We start from the raw sequence: 19,522 nt of genomic DNA on the forward strand, positions 1-19,522 counted from the left end.
GAAGAATGAAAATTGACTAAATCAATATGAAAATAACATTGAAACTACACAAAAATAAAACAAATGACACTAAATTGATACAAAAAAATCAAAATGACATAAAAATTATTTACAAAGCAGAAATAATACCACTAAATGACACTGGACAAAATGATTAATCCAAAATTGGAAATAATACCAAAAGGATACCAAAAAGGGGATTGTTGCGTTGTTCAGAAAGTGCTCCTATTCCGTTTAGGAATAAAGCCAGTGCGGGGATCTCTGATAAATAATAGAATTGAGATTAATGTTTTTGGGGCTCATTCCTAACTATCACAGTTGTCACAAATATCTCCAAAAACATGCCGGTTTGATTGGGTCGGTCGGTGACTTAGTGTAAACGGGATACCGGACCCGGTTAGGATGCCAAACGAGCATTCTTCAATGATAACGGGCAACAATAGAGATGCTAAGGTAGCAGATGGGAAAGTTAAGTCAATCCTTATGCTATATTACATTTAATTCACAGTAATAGCGGTCGGTTTTTGGAGTTTGGCGACGGATTCCCGTTATAGATACTGCGCACTAGCTCTTCGGTCTCGAGGGGGTCTCGGGTGCGTCTCTATGTTCTAAAGCTTCTGACGACTACCGCGAACGTCAGGTCATGCTGCGCTCACTTTACTTTGTAGATCATTCGCTATTCGGCCATTCGGCTCCACGCAAGGAACGCAAACGATTTACAGATGATACAATAATTGCTTCAAAATGGTACAAAAATATCACAATAGTAGCAGAAAAATGATACAAAAATCGCAGAGATGTCCCATATGATGGAAAGATGTAAAAATACTTTGAAGAAAGTTTTTACGCAAATTTTGCATTTTTATGCGGAACGTATGGTATGATGTGTGCGTTTTAGTCTATCATGAGAAAATGCTCACTGTTCAGTCTTCCACTTGACTTCGTGCTACGACTTTACTCTTAGAAGCTAATCGTCGCACGTTCGAATCTCTACTGGGCGAGACTGTTAAAGTCTATACAATCGCAGCACTAGCCCCACAATTGTCTTATGCACTAACAGTTGTTGACTGCGAAGTCTATCGAACAAAAAATTTGAGTGCCGAATTCCGAAAGCGGAAGGTCGCGCTAGATTTTTGCTTTCTTACTATGTTCAAATGCCGATAAAAAAATGAAACATACCGAAAAGTTCTCTAAGCTGATTGAACATCAAATCCGATATTGCCAACGAGTCTGCTTTGACAAACGATTGGTCGTGGGCTCGAATTTTAGTGAAATCAGGCCAATCGATGTCAAAGTGACTTTATCATGGGTGCATTCTCAAGCCCCTCATCACCCTTCCTTCATGCTGAATTTTATATTATCCCGATAAGGCATATCGACAGTGCAAAAATGACCCTTATAATTAAATGCACTAGTTTAGCTGCACTAGGGATGGCTATAATTGGGGATAGCAAAAAGAAATGCAGTGCTGGTCGTACAGCAAACACCCGGGCGATATCACAATAGATCAACGATACTGGTCGCAGTGATGAGTCCATACAGGAAAAAAAACTTGAAAAACTTATTTGAAAGGATATTGGTTCGAATCCCACCGCTGTCACCAATGCATAGCATACATTCACAGAAAAAGCAAGAGCCATATTGATTTTCAATAAATTTTCAATGAATATGAAATGAAAATAAATGATGATGAAAATAAATTAAGAAATGTATTGGATTTTCAGACGAAGATGGAATTTTATAAGGAAATATTAATCATTGATTGGTGTGATTTGAAAAAGAAAAACTTCATTTCGTGTTGACCAACGTTTCGGAGTAGTATATGTACTGTTATCGTCAGGATAAACCATATAATTGTAATTGAAAAATAGTAATCAAGTATAAGTAATTTTATACATAATTCAATATTTTTCTGCCGCGTAAAATTTGTTTTGGTAAAGCCGTTTATATTTTCCAATTCAATAATCAAATATACTTTATTTTGCCAACATTTTGCACCGATTCGCATGAAAAGTGGACTAAAGTAGAAAAATTATTTTCCTTTGAAACCCATGACCAGCAACCATTAATAAATCACGCCATAATTATCGACAAAAAGCCAGTTCCATTAGCTCACGGTTACGAAGTCCGGCTGAACGTACCAAATGCAACCACGCAAAGTAGCAACGAGTGTCTAGTTGGAGTTTATTTAGTGCATTTGCTGCTGTTCGTGGCCGTGCTTCCACATTCGGCCTTTGAGGTGCATTGCTACACGCAACTTCCCGTTGGCATTGACCCATTCGTTTGTCTGTTCGGCTGTTGTTCGCCACGAAGCCAGCACTTTCTAAAGTAAGCAAGTCATCTTCAATGCTTGCGTAATCACAACATACCCAGCCACAAAAATCTGGCATCGTTACGACTAAACTTTCCCTTCATCCTGTTGAATGGACCTCCTTTGTGCTGCAGCACTGTAAAAGTGTCGATAAAACCGACAATTAGCGACCTCACCGGTTCGCGCCGGAGCGGTGATTGACGGATTTGCACAGGCTCATCTCCAACGCTAAACCTACTCGGCTAATGACGCGCTGCACGATGACGACAATATGCTCCTCGGCCAAAGGTTCGACTTCAACAAATCAAAAATTTATCGCGAAAGCTGCGTGTAATTATGACCTAAAGAGACACTCAAATCGGCGGAAAAACGCTTCCTAAGGGTCCGTCCGTCGTCTCCCCGCCGGCAGGCTGGTTGCGCCTTACTGCTTCCGGACGTTACTTTCACCCCTGCCGGGAGACCCCGCGCAAAACAGCCGCGTGATGGCCGTGAAGAATGCGAACCTATTTAGGATCATGTCGTGGGATCGAAGTACCTCCACCGGCGACGATCGATCCGTCGGTGGCGGCAGCGGTTACCACATCACCCGCCGTCGCGTAGCGTCGTGTCGTCAGCAGCCCTTTTAATGAGATGTTTAGGCTCGACAATTCGATTCGCCACGATGCGAGATGCGAGATGATGGACCTTTTGATTCGAGGTGAACCTTTAATTGGGTACTTTTTTTGCTGCGTGCCGTCGGCACCGGGGTGCCGAAACCGGCATTCGTTTCGCTCGTTACAAAACAATTTGCCGCAGGTTCAACGTAAAGTTTACTCCGTTCGCGTCCCGTAACGTGTCTGAGCTGTTTTTCGCATGAACTGTGTTATTAGCTTTTTTTTATTTCTTGATGACCTCACTGTCATGGCTTTTTTTTATGTTTTTTCTACGAGATGTGAGGAATATTCGCCGGTTAGTGAAACGTAATTCCTAAGCGAAAGTCGAAGCACAATTTTACGACTTTAGATACACTTATGCTAGTTTAATGTCTCAAACTGCCTCTGTTTGGAGGCTTGAATGGTATTAAATTTAAAAAGTTCATCTTTTATATCAAACATATTTAAACGGTACGATTAAACATTTTGAGACGTTTCACAATAACGCCCACCTTCGGTGGGGCGTCTGTTCCTATGCTTGCAAATTGAGGCCAAAGTCAGTGCCCTTCATTCCACAACCAAAGCCAAAATTGAGGCCAACCGACAACGAGAATCTCGAACGCATTGGACCGATTTTGTGTCCCTGGAGCAGGGAGGGAATGTAAATAAATGCGACAATGGTGCCTGGCATCATCTCTCGAATTTACGACTCGGTCTGGGTGTGGTTGAATGAACCTCGCCACACCCGCGCCGTCGACGACGGCCAACGTCGATTCCTCCAGGCTAGACGCACCTCGTGTTCGTGTCTACACCGTGCTGCAATCAGAGCCAATTTTCCACTTACAAACGCCTGTTCCTAATTCAATTGGTGCGACTGATTGGATGGACTAATACTCTAATTTGTATATTCGCTTGATACGAAAACGACGATTGCGACGACGACGGGGGGCTTTTAAATGAGATGATCATTTGCTATGCTGAATGTCGTTCGATTCATTAACCAGCTTTTACTTCGAAGCGGCGATGACAGAGGGAGCGATTTAAAAATGCCAAATGAAATGTAAACATTTATCATAATATAACTTCTACCTTCCATCTTCATACAGTTTTGTTAGTCGAAGAAGAATTGTAAGCATAGATTGATGATTTGAAAATTTATGACGTTCGCGTCCCAATATGGAACTATGGGAGACGCTCCATTGGGATGGAATGTTATTTTCGGCAGATCTTTTCGTGCCCAACAATGTGGCACAGAGAAATGATTTGTCATTCCTTGAGTGATTGTAGCACAATTCATTAGCTAATGGTTTAGACTCCAGTCCTATGGGAAAGCGCTTTCGGAATGATGACTTAGCTTTTAGAATAGGGCTAGAGTGTCTGTTAGATCTAAATTGAATCGTAATGTGAGTGGCTACTAACGATCACAGGTGTGTTTAGTCTGTGTGAAAAAGATAACAGCGCATGCGTGAGCTTGCAAAATACGAATGCTTTGTATTCTATTCGCTAATCGCTAAAACTGTCGACCGTAGCTTCTGCTTCTAGGTAGTTGGCAGCCCGGCTGCTGATGCTCGGTGCAAGCGAATCAGCGAATGCCGCTGTGTCACACTTTCCCCGGTTTGGTGTTTTATAAATTTTTATAACGGCAATCTTTATAACACGTAGATGAAGGATATGGGAAAAGAAAGTAATGAAACTAAATATTTCAATAGTACCCCTAGCGTAGGACAGTATATGATGGGAAAAGAGCGGAAAATATGATGCTATTGGGGCCACGATTATTTGATTTATTTGATTCATAATTCGTTGTATTTTGCAAAGCTAGGAGCAGGCTTATTTTTGCTCATCTTAACCATGAGAGGACAGAAAAACCTGCTTCCCACGGCGACCAAATGCTTTCGTTTTCTGTTTAAACGTTGATTCTGCCCCCGAATGGTGCGAAATATTATTTTCTCTTTTAAAAACTCATCTTGCGCAGAAAGAACACAACTTCTGTGCAACTGTAGACTAGAGACAATTGGCGCTGTATGCCAATCAGTGTTACCAGATATTGCTTTCCTCAGCATTCGTAGTTTTATCACCGAAGGGTTACACTTTTGTTTCAAAATCAACGAAGGAGCGAAATTCAATCAAATTGTGGATTTAAATAAAAATTTGACCAACATTTGTGCTTCATTTGAAGGTTTGCTAATATTGTTTGTACATTTTGCTGAAATATGTAAATTAATTTTGATATGTTCTGACTGTTTTCTGATCACTAGAGTTTCTTCTTTTCCGCCCAAATGTGTGATAACTCTTTATCACATTTGTTTTAAAGGTGGCGTCTTTGATTGTATTTGGAGAAAATTGGTACTTTTATGAATTAAACCAATTCATGTACATTTGATGTTTGACTTGAATTTATTCAGGACGCTCATTCTCAACTTTTATTACTGATCTTTCGTCATTCGCCTTGCATCTATGTTTTTCCAACTTTCATCTTTCCTTCGTGGGATTTTTCGGATCGGTAGTTCGCTCTTTTTAACATCTGCTTTTCTTTTCTGGCATCTGTACATTATCTTTTTGTCTGTTTCCAGCGATTTGTTTTAATTTTTTATTGTCTTTTATACCGTTCTTGGTTGTTCTTAATTGCGTCTTTTTGTCCTCATTTGAAGCCTATTTTGGCATCTCTTGTCACTGTTTGACTGTCGTTTAATCGTCTCTTCATAGCCTTTTCTGCATCTATTTTTAGTCTTTTTGTCGTTTAAGACATTTTTTTTGCCATTTCTCTGGCATTTTTCGGTGTGTTTTCATCAGCTTTTCATCAGCTTTTCGCCTACTTGTCATCGAGCACTCTCTCGTCATATTTTCGTTGACTTTTCGCTGCCTCTTCGCCATCTTTTTGACGTCTGTTTGCTGTCTTTTCGTCGTTCTTAGGTTGTCTTCTAGTTATTTTTTGTTGATTTTTCGACACGTTTTGGGTGTTTTTGTCATCTCGCTTTTTTTGGACTCACTTTTTGCATTTTTTGTCGCTTTTTTGAACGGTTTTTTACCGTTGTTGTCGTCTTTTTTGGTGTTGTTTTGACACCTTCACTTTGACATCGTCATTTTGTCGATTTTTTCTTGTTTTTGTTTTTTTTTCATTGTTTTTTCATCATCTTTTTGGCATCTTTTCTCGTTATCCTGTTTGTTTTGGCGACAACCGAAACTGCCACAAATTACGATCATTAAGACCAGTCCCTTCAATGTTTCGTTTTTCATTTGTTGTTTATATTCGTCGTCCTTTTTGGATATTTTGTCATCTTTTTGACGCTTTGCAAATGACCGATTCTATCGTTTTTATCGTGCTTTCTGTTTTTGTAGGTTTTTTGACGGCTTTTTGTCATTTTTGTCGCTGTTTTGGCTTCTTCTTTTCGTCCTCAGGTTATTGGCTTCCTATATTCGTCATTTTTTGCATGTTTCGTCGTGTTTTTGTCGCTGCTTTGGCGTATTTTCCTCGTCTTCATTAAATTTCCGTGTTATTTCTGTCATCCGTCATGTTTTGAGTTATGTTTTCGACATTTTTATTTCATTTTCGGTGGTTTTTTAGTGTTTTTCTCGTTATTTTTACTGCTGTTTTGGCATTTTTTGTTGTGTTTTCTTCGTTTTTTTATTTTCATTTTTTTGTTATCCTTTGTCATCGTTTCGCCGCTTTTTTTTGTCTTATCGTCTATTTTTACAATTTTTCTCGTGGTCCTGTTTGCTTTCAAGACAACCAAAAGCAGTTTTTTCACTGGCTTTTCGTCATTTTGTGCCGTATAGTCGCCATCTTTTCGTCGTTTTTTGCGTGTATTATGCCTTTTTGAAGCTTTTTAGTTGTTGTTTGTCATGCTATTTTGGTTCCTGTTTTATCATCTTTATGTCGTCTCTTTGTCGGCTTTTCTACTTCTATTTATAGTTTTTACGTCATTTTTTGTTGGCTTGTCGATAATTCTTCGTCGTCTTATTTGTCATCTCTTTGCCCTATTTCTGTTGTTTTTTTTTCATTTTTATTTTATTTTATTTTATTTTTATTCATCTTCAACATGGTCTTTTTGCCATGATTTCAACGCATTTTCGTCGTCTGTTCGTTGTTTTTTGGAGTCTGCTTTTGGTCGTTTTGTCAATTCGATTTTACCGTTTTCATAGTCTTCTTTGTTTTGATACTTTTAGATACTTTTGAACTTTTTTTGTCGTGTTTTTTTTATTTGTCGCATTTAGTCATTTTTTGTCTCCATTTTCGGTTCTTTTCACCATCGTATTTATTTTTTCGAAACCTTTTCGCCATCTTGTCATCATTTTGTTGTGCCGATTTTCGTGTTCTTAGCTTTTTTTGTCATCTCTCTATCGCAGTTTTGTTCGTATTTTATGCTGTTTTTGTTAACTTTTATGTTGCTATTTTGGCGTCTTTTCGTCGTTTTTGTCATCCTTTCATCGTCTTTTGTCGTCGTTTCGCTGTTTTTTGTTGTCTCTTCATCACTTTTTTTGTCAATGTTTCGTCATTCTGTTGCTTGTCAAGACAACAACAATGTAACTTTTTCACTTTCTTTTCATTGTTGTTTTATTATCGTTTTACTCCTCATTTTGTCATATTTTTTATCTTTTTGTCGCTGTTTTGGTCTCTTTACATCGCATTTTCATGTTGTCTCCGTCGAATTTTTGCCTTTTTTACAATATTGTGGTCTGAATCGTGTTTCAGTCACGACTCACTTTTATAATAATTCTATTAGCTCTCTCATCCTTTCTCTCTCCGTTCTTGCTGACTCTATCTCCCTTTTTCTCGCACTTGATTTTTACTATGTTTTATCCTCATTTTTCTCTAATTTTTTGTAATTTTAATAATTTAAGTAGTACTTAGTCGTATGTATTAAAACTGAAAAAAAATAAAAAAATATGGTCATGAATCTGAGATGAATTTTTTATATCATATTAAGCTAAAATTGACGAAACAATTAGAATCATTGAGCTGTTTAGTTATAACAAAAGTGGTAATAAATAAAGCAATTTACAGGCATGAATAAAACCAAACTATGACAACACTCGACATAACATAAAATTGGATAAGTAATTAAACCAAAAGATGCATGGTGGATGGGTCCAAATAATACGAAATTAAGACAAAACGAAAGCAAAAAAGTGTTTTAATCTTCAGCAAAATAAAGCACTGCCGTAAATTCCGTTTTTTTTTTTCAAAGCGAGCGAGCTGCAAAACAGAAGTCTTTGCAGCGCTATAAATTCTCAATCAGTAGCATGTACTTTTACTGTGCACTATTTTATGGTGCTGCAAACTTTTATCACAATTTATTGTGTTACTCATATGCTGTACGTGCACTTAGGACCGACTTCTCGGTATCAGCCAGCCTTCTGGTCTAGCGAAAAGGGTCACACATTCTGGCATGACGCATACACCAATGCATGCGTAGGAAGTCAGGCAGCCAGTCGACAAGCCCTAGCCGATGTTCGTCGTACGTCGCCTTGCCATGCCAATAGCATTATGTAAATATGCCAGATAACGCATTATCAGTAACTAAACAAATGGCTCCGTTCGCAACGGTTCCTCCAGTGTGGTTGTCCGAAAATATACAATTTTAGATTGTGACCTTCAATTCTAGTTTCCGTAAATAGTTCAATAATCTGTTTTTTAAACTTCCTGACCTTCACCCGAAAGTTTCGACTGAAGAAGACAGCAAACTTACGAACAACCCTAACCATCATCGCCATCATCACGACACAAACCCCTCAATTAAAAGCCACCTTCAACGACGGACTATCGATAGAACGATCCACTTCCTTCAAACCAAGCAGCCAAGCTAATCGGTTTTCCATTCTATTTTGCCATTCGCAGGAAATCTACCGTGAAATAAAATCCAACTCGCGTGCTGTTGCGGCCTGTGTTCGTGCTTACGAGAAAAAATCGGCCAAGGCGAGCAAATTTTCCAGCAATATCTCCGGAGTCGCCAGCGTAGCCTCGTCGTCATCGTCGACGGCCACCAGCAATAAGAAAAATAGCAACAACAACAATAGCAATAGCAGTAGCAGCACCGCCGGAGAGCAAACCGGGCCCGCTTCCGGTTCTGGATCGCTGACACCGGAGGTTCCGGACACGGCACAACCCGGCCCATCGACGTCGGCCTACTTTACGACAGCCGCCGGCTACGAACGCCCGCCCGATCGGAGTTTCCCGGAGGAAAAGTTGTCTGCCGTCAAGCTCAGTGGCAAAGCGAAGGAGAATAGCATCGTCAAGGGACTTCAGCGGCGGTATCTTTTGCTATATTTGAAGGCATTCGAGTTTCAGCTGTTGCTGGAAGGATTGTTGGATAATAAAAACTCGGTAGGTGGCAAATAAACGATTCTATTTCAGTTGATTATTTTTTTGACTTTGCGCTTTTGTCGTCGTTTTTTTATAGAGCTCTGATAACAACGCCAGTCTCTCGGACACGGATGAGGAGCCCGTCAATAAGCTAGCACGCCTCAGCAATTCCAAATCGAAATCGCCCGGCTCTTTGCAGAATGACTGCTTGAGTGGCGTAAGTTTGTTGAAAAATCAATATCCAATAATAAATCCATCAATTCATTGTGTTCCTTTAATTTTTGCAGGAAGAATGGGTTAAAGCCAAGAAGCTTTCAAACGCTGGTTTCGATGCCGATTCCGAGGGCAGCGACTGTGAAATTGTGCCTAAAATTATCACCTACAACCATCACCACCAGCATCATCCCGGTAGTCCCACGACGACTACGACGGCCACCACCAACACGCCGTCGATACCTCCGCCACCTTCCACTGCTAAACTGTATCTGCCGGAAGCAGTCACTGCGAATCCTATGATGGAAACAGACATTGGCGACCTATCGACGAACACGATTACCACCTCCAGTACCAGCATCAGCATTGCGGTGGACAGCACAACGACGACCTCGTCACCCGTCGATGCTGCCGACAGCAAGAGTCTAAGCGATGATATCATTGATGGCATTATCCGCGAGGCCACCAGCCAAGACCGTATTAACAACAACAGTAGCAACAAAGATGCTAGCAGCACCACTCAACAGCCGAGCAAAACATCCTCCCCGAAGAACAAACAAAAGCGGAACAAAGCAAACGATCTGTCCAAGTTCAACCGATCGACCAGAAAGTCGAAAAACTGTGCCACATTCTACTTTAAGCACTTGGACACCGATTCGGAGCTGAACAAGGACTCGAGCGAACAGGTCAAGTCGGACGAAAGCTCGAGCTCCTCCGAAGGGGACGAATGGGTGTACAACAATGGCGATGACGACGGTGCCAACCAGGAAGCGGAAAGCAGTCCGGACAGTGGTTCCGGCTCCGGTTCCGGTTCCAGTTCCGACCCAGCCGCTGCTAAACCACCAACCAGCACAAGCCGTGAAGTGATCCCCCTCGGGGAGGAAGACGAGAAGGAAAACAAACCGGACCCTAGTGGTTTTGGTGGTGAAGATAAGCCGATCGGCGGCACTCTTCCGACCATGGCCATCAGCGCCAAGAAGGAACTGAAGTCAAAGAAATGTTTGGACTTTTCGCAGGAAGTTCCCGGCTCCGGAATGAATCGAATCGGTAGCCGAGCGCTGATGATGACTTCGATTGGAAGTTTTGGCAAAAGTTCCGATTCGGTGGACAGTGGCAGCAAGAGTGGATCCCCGCTGGTCGCAAAGGTAAGTTATTATTATTATTGATCAGGGCAGCAGAATGCTTTGTTTAGTTACTAGTTATTTGGAGATTGACGTTTTCACACTAGTAAAAAGGGTATGAAAAAGCAATTCATTGGGTAATTTAGATGTTCGTAAAGGCATATCTTTATGATGTCATTTTTATTGTTGCCGGGATAACAATTCTGAATGTCTGTTAGCTCTAGATAGATCGATTGCAGGCAAAGTAAAACGACATAGGCATAATGATTTCATCCATTAATCTTTTATGAATTAACAAACAGTAAATTCTTGTTGACAGTTGAGTCATGTTTCATGACGGCTAATTGATGGTCGTCCTATACTGGTTCATTTCAGACGTTGTGATGGTTGTCATTCACATGTCTGGCATGTTGGCAAATCAGATGTTTGTGTTTCTGTTTCTACTGCTAATTAGCATTTTCTAACGTCGTTTTCCTTGATTCTTAAATTTAGTTTTGATGGATTCATCCGCTCCTTTGAAGTACTTTTACTGTGTTCTGCGGCTTGCTCTTTTTGCGCTTTTGCTGTCTTCTAACTTCGCCAGATGTACGATGGGAATCTCCCCAAGTAGTGTCCTGCAGCTCGTGGTTCGTACGCCCGCGCCTCTCTCCGTTATCCGTTTATACTCCACCAAAAAAGTCTGCAACACATTTCGTTCAAATACAACAAGTGCACATATATCTTCTATAAGCAAAGTTACAGTCTCAAGTCCGTAGAAGACTACCGGTCTGATTATCTTTTTCTACCTCGTCAGCTTTGTGTGGCGGTATATGCTCCTGGATTAAAGCGTCTTGCGGAAGGGAAAGTAGCCTCAAGTTCCAGCTTGAATACTTCGTTAAGCTCGTATTGTTGTCGACGGTGACCAGAGATCCCAAACATATGAACTCATCAACCACTTCCAGTTCATCGCCGTCGACAGTTACTGTTCGTGGGAGGCAACTCTTTCTATCATATATTTGATTTTAGACGCATTGATTAGGCCCGACATTTGTAGAGAATTTGTTGGAGAGCGAAAATTTGTTCCGTAGTCAGCACGGCTCCCCGTAAAACGCGGTTGATTCTGATCTACGAGTTTTCTTTCTGTTGGGGATAGACGACGTAACAAACTCTGGGAGAGCATCTTGGCGCCGTTGATCAACCAAATGTCGCGGTAACTACAGAAATTGCCTTTTTATAGATGGGATAAACCACATATTCCTTCCACTTCTCTGGTAGATTCTTCTCCTCTCAAATTCTTGGAATTATCCAGTGAAGTGTAATTGCTAGTGGTTCTTGATCATTTTTGTAGAGTTCTGTCAGGAGTCGGTCCTTTCCGGCGGCTCTATTATTCTTCAGCTGGCCGATTTCTCGACGGATCTCTTCGAGATAAAAAGCCGGCATGCTTTAATCGTTTGTAGGCACTCCTGCTGTGATATCCCCTTCTGTTATATCACCGTTGAGATGGCGACGTCCATTAAGATTTGACCTGCATTGTAATACCATGGCTGTTTGTCCCCATTTTCTTGAATGTCTCACACTTCCTAGACATAGTTCCAACATATAGAATTGCATGATGACGAACCATAATAATAGTTCCAATTGGTCTAACTATCTAGTTCGCTGCGTACCTAAGTATGTCTGGTACCTACCGGTTTCAAGGCGAACTACATTTTTCCGGGGTTGTTGTCCGGCATTCTCCCAACATTTTCTGCCTATTGTACCCTTTCAGTTCTAGCTACTTTCTAGATACTGAGTTCGCCGAAAAGCTACGCCAGTTCCTGGTTCATCCTTCTCCTTTATATACCGTTCTCACATATCTCTCCAAACGACGCGCGGCCAGTGCTTTCAAGTTGCCTCTGCGAGCTCAATCGAAGAGATATTTGGTATTCACTATCAATACAACCTTCTCTGCTTCACGTTTCAGCATAGCATAGTGCTCAGCAACCGTTTGAAACGTCCTTCCGGCTAGACATTATCAGCGAAACAAATAAATTGACTGGATTTATCGAAGCCCGCACGTTGCCCCGCATATTGAAGCCCTCATGATTCATTGTACCTTCGGTTGGGCTGGTGAACAGGATGCCGTCTTTGCCGATGCCCTTGTTGGTCTTCAGCCACCTGATGGCGTCGGTCACTTCACCTACTAGGAGTGGGAGTCGCCCCATTTCCATCGTCTGCTATACTGATGTAGTTATTCCCTCCGCTATCTGCCTCTGCGACATTTAGGTGCTCATTGTAGTGCTGCTTCCACCTTTCGGAAATTTCCGTCCAGAGCCGGCGTTTAGGCCGACAAACCTGTGCGGTCGCACGGAGCCTCGCGCTTCGGGGGGCCTTGCGCTTAGTGATAACTAGAGAAAAATGTTAACAATTCCAGTGAACAATCCCTGATTGTAGAGAACTCGATTCGCTGTTCAGAAATATTTGCGTGATTTTTATTTTTTTTTTTTCTTTTATTTAAATGCAAAGTGTGAAGTGTCAAGAAAAAATCGAGCACGCCCATTATTTACAGAGACTTAGATTGAATGGGCACTTAGCTCTTCTGAACCAACCAATTCTCCAGGTCCGGATGGTATTCTACTCATTTTCTTACGGCAAATCGGCAGATTATCGTTATAATGGCCGAGCTCATCAACGATTTTCGAGCCAGTTTCACTTTGGCATATATCCCGGAGAATTGGCAAAAAGTAGAGGTTGTATTCATACCCAAGCAAGAAAAAAAGAGAAACCATGCATAAGGCTTGCAGACTAACAAGTTTGACATCAACGCTGTCAAGTTGAAGGAGAAAATCACAAATAACTTTATGCGCAATTGCATGAAACTCAACATGCATACCAACACGGCAAATCTACGGAAGCCGCACTGCACTGTGTAGTGGCATTAATTGAGAAATCATTAAAATATCAGGAAATGGCGCTTTGTGCTTTTCTTGATATTGAAAGAGCTTTCGATTACAAGTCCTTCGTTTCAATCATTACGGCTCTCTTCCAAAATGTAATGAACTACACCACAATAAGCTAGATTCGATTAATGCTTTCAAGCAGAAAATTCACACCACCGTTGAGAGATACGTCGGTGACGATTTAGGTGACCAAAGAATATCCACAAAGAGTTCTCTTCCCCTTCCTTTGGACACTGGTGGCTGATGCACTTGTTCATAAGATTTACAGCTGAGACTATTGCTTGGGCCGGCGACGTAAAACTTATCGTCTAAGCACCACGATGTTATGATGCCTACTAAACGGACCTAATATATAAATATAATATAACGCGTATCTTGCTTTATCTAGGCATACCTTCTTCGGAAGTTTCCTTCCTAGATCCAAATCCCAAAAGGTCATTGATTATATTAACCATGTCGTACCGAATTGGGGTGCAGGATTAAAACTATCTAGCTCAACTCCATCAATGGGTATGAGCAGTCCATAAACTGTAGAACGATCGGAGCCTACCCCAAAAAAAAATTATCATTAAAACTGTTACTGTCAATAATGCCCTTCTGGCATACAAAAAAAAAGCTGCAAAATCTGCACACGGCCTCGCGCGTTGTAACGCCGACTCTGTCTCCGTCAGGATTCTTCCATATTTATCCCTACACGCGTCTTTATCATCCGGGAAGTACGCGGACACCACGACAAGGTCGTGATTTCCCGTAGTCGTTGGTACTTCCAGTTTGACGGCGATGTATGAATTCTATAGTTAGAAAATTTCGTTCTTTAGTTAACAGAATTGCAATCCTCGGTAGCTGCTATGCCTATGGCTAAGAATTCCGTGAAGCCAAGGCTCTTGTATAAAAGCTCTGGTTTTGGAACCTCCGAACAAGTACGCTGGAAGCATGGCATTGATAAGCCTGCTACCAAAATCAGACGGCTTCAATGGCTGTGATAGGAGACCGAAACACAACCGGCACTTTTTGATGGATTCTGCAGTGTGTGTTTACTGTTTGCGGGAAACCTTGCGGGGAACTGTGCGAACCATGGCGAACGTGCCAGGAGCAGATGATTGCGAAACTCCTTTAGAAGGTTACTCCACACGTACCATCCTGACGCAGAATCTGCTAATCGGTAGTTGGCCACGTTTCAGCCAATCTGCTAGATAGAGGTGATCTCTACTGACGAGGGAAGGTCGCCGGCAACATTCGCGACCTGTGGCCGTCTCGCACTGAATCATCTAATATTACTATTGATAGTTTTTGGTGGTCGTGTTGTTGACTAATGTTTTATGAAAGAGTCTAAAATTTCGCGAGTTCGATTAGTTTTACAGTTACGCAAAAATTTCTATTTTATTTGTATGAGAGTCTTTATCCCCCTACCACAGGGGTGAGGCGTCTTAAACCATCATAAAAAACAATTCCTGCCTCCAAAACCCCCCACATACCAAATTTGGTTCCATTTGTTTGATTAGTTCTCTAGTTATGAGGATATTTGTATTTCATTTGTATAGGAGCCCCTCCCCCGCACTATTGAAGCGGGAGGGGATAGAATTCCTCTCCTAAAGAGGTCTCAATTCACCATAGAAAAAAACATTGCCTTTAAAAACACCCTCATGCCAAATTTGGTTCCATTTGCTTGATTATTTCTGGAGCTATCAGGAAATTTGAATTTTATTTGTATGGGAGCCCCCCCTCCTAAAGTAGGGAGGAGTCTTAATTGACCATAGAAAAAATTCTTGCCTCCAAAAACCTTCACATGCCAAATTTGGTTCCATTTGCTTGATTTGTTCTCGAGTTATGGGAAAATTTGTATTTCATTTGTATGGAAGCCCCCCCCCTCTTAAAGGGAAGAGGGGTCTTAATTCCCCTTCTAAAGAGGGGAGGGGTCTCAATTCACCACAGACAAAATTCTTGTCTCTAAAAACACCCACATGTAAAATTTCCATTTGCTTGCTTAATTCTCGAGTTATGCAGAAATTTGTGTTTCATTTGTATGGGAGCCCCCCTCTTAGTGGGAGGAGGGGTCTCTAACCATCATAAGAACCTTCTCTGGTCCCAAAAACCCCTAAATGAAAATTTTCACGCCGATCAGTTCAGTAGTTTTCGATTCTTTAAGGAACATACGGACAGACAGACAGAAATGCATTTTTATAGGTATAGATTTTTGTCATGTTTGGCATATTTGTATTCTCTGTTTTTTTTTGACATTTTTGTGTTAGTCTTATTATTTTTGTCATTTTGACGGAGTGCTGCCATTTCAGGAATTGTCATTTAAATCATTTTGTTATTTTTGTCTTTTTTATTTTTATCATTTTTGCAATTTTTTGCTAATTTTGTCGTTTTATAGCTTTTATTTTGATGGAAATTTTTATTTATTTATTTATTTATTTATTTATTTATTTATTTATTTATTTATTTACTGGTCTTCGACTATGTCGCACAGACAGTTCTTAATAAAGGCTTATTCTAAGTTTAAAGGTACTTCTAGCTACGTTAAAATTATAACAGTCAGACACAATATTAAATTCACGAAAACACGCGTCAATTGGATTACTTTGGGCGAAGAGAGTACGATGTAACGGCAGTCTAAAGAAATCCGCTCGTCGGGTATGCCTAGGTGGTACGTTGAACCGAACTTGGCCTAGCAGCTCCGGGCTATGAATATTACTTTCCAGAAGATCGTATATAAACAAGCGTTGCAACATAGTTCTCCTGTTGGTCAAAGTAGGTAGGCGTATAAGAGCACATCGGTGTTCATACGGAGGCAGACGAATTGGATCATTCCAGGGCAGCATTCGCAGAGCATATCGAATGAAGTGACGCTGGATTCGTTCAATCTGGTTGATATGGACAGTATGGTAGGGTGCCCATACAAGCACACCATATTCCAGAATGCTGCGTACGATCGCACAGTAGAGCGACTTCAGGCAATAGATATCGTCGAACTGCTGCGTATTCCTTTTAATGAAGCCCAGCATAGCGTAAGCCTTAGCGGTAATAACTGCAACATGCTGAGCAAAACATAATTTGCTGTCCAACAGAATGCCCAAATCTTTAACAGAATTGACTCGGGTAATACTGACAGTTTCCATTTTATAATCAAACAAAATTATGCGTCTATTTCTGCAAAATGAGATGACGTTGCATTTTTGAACATTCACGTCCATCCCGTTCAGCGAGCACCAATTTAACAGCAAGTCGATGTCGGATTGTATGGCACTACAGTCAGTTGCCGATGTAACTACTCGAAAAAACTTTAGGTCGTCGGCAAACATATACTTACTTAGGAGACCTTATAGTTGAGCATAAATCGTTTACAAAAAGAACAAATAACAGCGGCCCCAGGTGGCTTCCTTGGGGTAGTCCAGAGAGTATTTCAAACGGAATAGAGCTAGTTCCATTTACGCGAACAAATGCACTACGACCAGTAAGGTATGATAGTATCCATCGTGTCAGCCATTCAGGAAACCCGATTTTGTCAAGCTTCGCTATCATCAAATTGTGTGGTACCCTATCGAAGGCTTTAGCAAAATCAACATACACGGCGTCGACTTGTTGACGCTTCTCAAGTGCGCTTTTCAGTGAAGAGACATATGCCATCATATTGGTGGTCGTCGAGCGTTTTTTCACGAAACCATGTTGCCATTCAGAAATGATGTGATCAACCTTCGGGTAGAGTGAGTCGTGGATAAGGCTTTCCAATACTTTGGGCAGGCAGCTGAGGATCGAAATACCACGGTAGTTCGCGACATCATGGGCACTACCTGCTTTATGGATAGGTGCAATTGCAGCAGTCTTCCACACACGCGGGAAAATTCCTTCCGTCATGGACAAATTAAAAATAATTCTTGAAGGAGCTGCGAGCGTCGCTGCACAGTTTTGCCAAAAAGAAATTTTTCACGATTTCGATCATATGTTTTCCGATTTCTTGAAGATGTTTTCTGTACCGTGGAAATCTTTTCCTGAATACTAGTATTCCATTTTTCAGCATTCTCATTTTTTTAAAAACTGTCCATTTAATCTTCGTGCTAGATTCAAGAGATTTAAAAAAAAGTTAAGGTCGGAAAAATCGGGAAATTTCGATGCGAGTTTTCTGAGGTAATCTTTTAATTATTAACTTTCGGACCCTCGACTCAAACCTTTGTAATAGTTTTGAAAAATCCTCTTGTTTTCCTCGTCTTTCTTGGCTGTCTTACTTTTCCTATAAATTAATTAATAATAATTATAAATTGGTGTAGTAGGATTAAATTGCTTTGCTTGTGTTCTTGTCTTTCCTGCTCATTATTTTCTTATTTATCGTATTTTTATTCTTGTCTTTTTTCCTTCGCCTATTTTTTTATTTAGTGCCTTTCTTATCTTTATCTGCTTTCTTATCTGTTTCTCTTGTGTTTTTGGTATTTTTTTTGCATTATCAGTATAGATTTTCACGTAATAGATTTTGTAAAAATTTGATTTTTATTGATCCAAATATCTTTTATAATTCGAAATTTTTAATTTTGATTTGCATTTTTGATGATTACTTTTTTTTGCCGCACTAATTTGTAATTTATAAAACTGATACCCGTGTTCAGGTACCAATAGAATACGTTTGATATTGATGTTAATATAGTTTTATCGAAAATGAATAAAGCAGGCGTCCAATTCATTCTCACTGTGCCGTAAAAAGTGGCGGCAGTTATCGATTTTGACAGATAACTAAAAAATGTAGATCTTGCTTGAGACAGAGAGTGTTCAATACTTTATGTTGGGTTCATTTTGGGTTTATAAACTATTTATAAACATCATTTTCAAGCGATTTTAAATCATTGCTCTTCGATTCCAATGCACGCGATGGATGCATTTTCGATGGGTAATTTTCCATCCTGAAAAACGAAGTAAATTGTTGACTCAATCCGTCAAATTAGATCTGCATCACCGCCACAGTATCACGACGCCGCTGCTGGCTGCTGTGCGAGCATGAAATTGAAACCACATTCCGGTGGTTGAAAATCGGTCACTGATTTTCGTCAGCTTCACGCTCGTTTGAAACTACTGAACAGCGCCGACAGCGCCAGCACGGCATTGCGTAGCGAATCGGAATAGCCCGTGCCAGACCAGTGAGTGCCAGTGCAGTGTTCACATTTCCCGGTGAAATTATACTAGTTTAGAAAAAAAAGTTTATCGTTTCTTGAACTGGTGACAGTCAGCGAGCAAAAAACTCATAAAGCATAATGAAAGTCGCCTGTTTCTTCCACCGAATAAAACTATGCTTTTTATGACCCTTTTGAGATGACGGAATGTGACACCCGGATGACCGTACTTAAGTCAAGCAGGGCGCGAGATGTTGTTGAAGATTGTTTTTTTTTTCGTATTTTCTCTGGACGGTTGACATCATCGCGCGAAACGTGATGACTCTGGGGTTTTTAGTTGTGTAAACTTGGGGTCCATTCATTCGATATCTCCGAGTGACATTCGAGCGAGGGTCAAACAAAGCAAAGTGATAGCGATGCTTGTGTAGGCGGGCGGAGCCCAACCGCTCGGTTTCGAACCACAAATCAATCATTGGTGGTGCCGTTCGCCTACGTTACCCGGCGAACGTGCAATTTGTTGTGCTTTCATTGCTGCAAAATGTCGAACAGCGCAATTTCGCGTGATATTGCTTGCAAAACCAAACCATATGTTGTACACTTAGATATTACGGCTATGTGCACTCTACAAACGGCGTTATCTTATCTCTTGCTTGAGCACACAAAAAGCCGTTCTCCCCTTCAGTATACAGTAAATCCGGGTGAAAAGCACGACCCATTGTGCGATTGCTTAGTACTACTGACTGGTGGACGTAACGGTAGGCTACGTGATCGTGACAATTTATCCAGAATTTTCTGAACCACGACAATCAAACAAAAAAAAAACAAATAAATAATTCTTTGCGTCAAAGATTATTCTTTTCTTGGTATCAAGCAAGGGACCAATTACTCCGGCCCACAGTCGAGTTTCGCATTTTTCTTAGACGC

General features: G+C 40.8%; 1 protein-coding gene across 1 annotated transcript in view; it reads left to right on the forward strand.

The window, feature by feature from the left end:
- Positions 1–19,522, forward strand: part of LOC128743759 (klarsicht protein) — a 505,034-nt gene that overhangs the window by 444,262 nt on the left and 41,250 nt on the right. The window contains exons 5-7 of the mRNA XM_053840420.1: positions 8,783–9,268; positions 9,345–9,464; positions 9,535–10,605. Coding sequence (XP_053696395.1) covers positions 8,783–9,268; positions 9,345–9,464; positions 9,535–10,605 — 1,677 coding nt within the window. The remainder of the gene's footprint in view (positions 1–8,782; positions 9,269–9,344; positions 9,465–9,534; positions 10,606–19,522) is intronic.

The sequence above is a fragment of the Sabethes cyaneus genome, chromosome 3, assembly GCF_943734655.1.
Source record: "Sabethes cyaneus chromosome 3, idSabCyanKW18_F2, whole genome shotgun sequence".
NCBI classification, from domain to species: Eukaryota; Metazoa; Arthropoda; class Insecta; order Diptera; family Culicidae; genus Sabethes; species Sabethes cyaneus.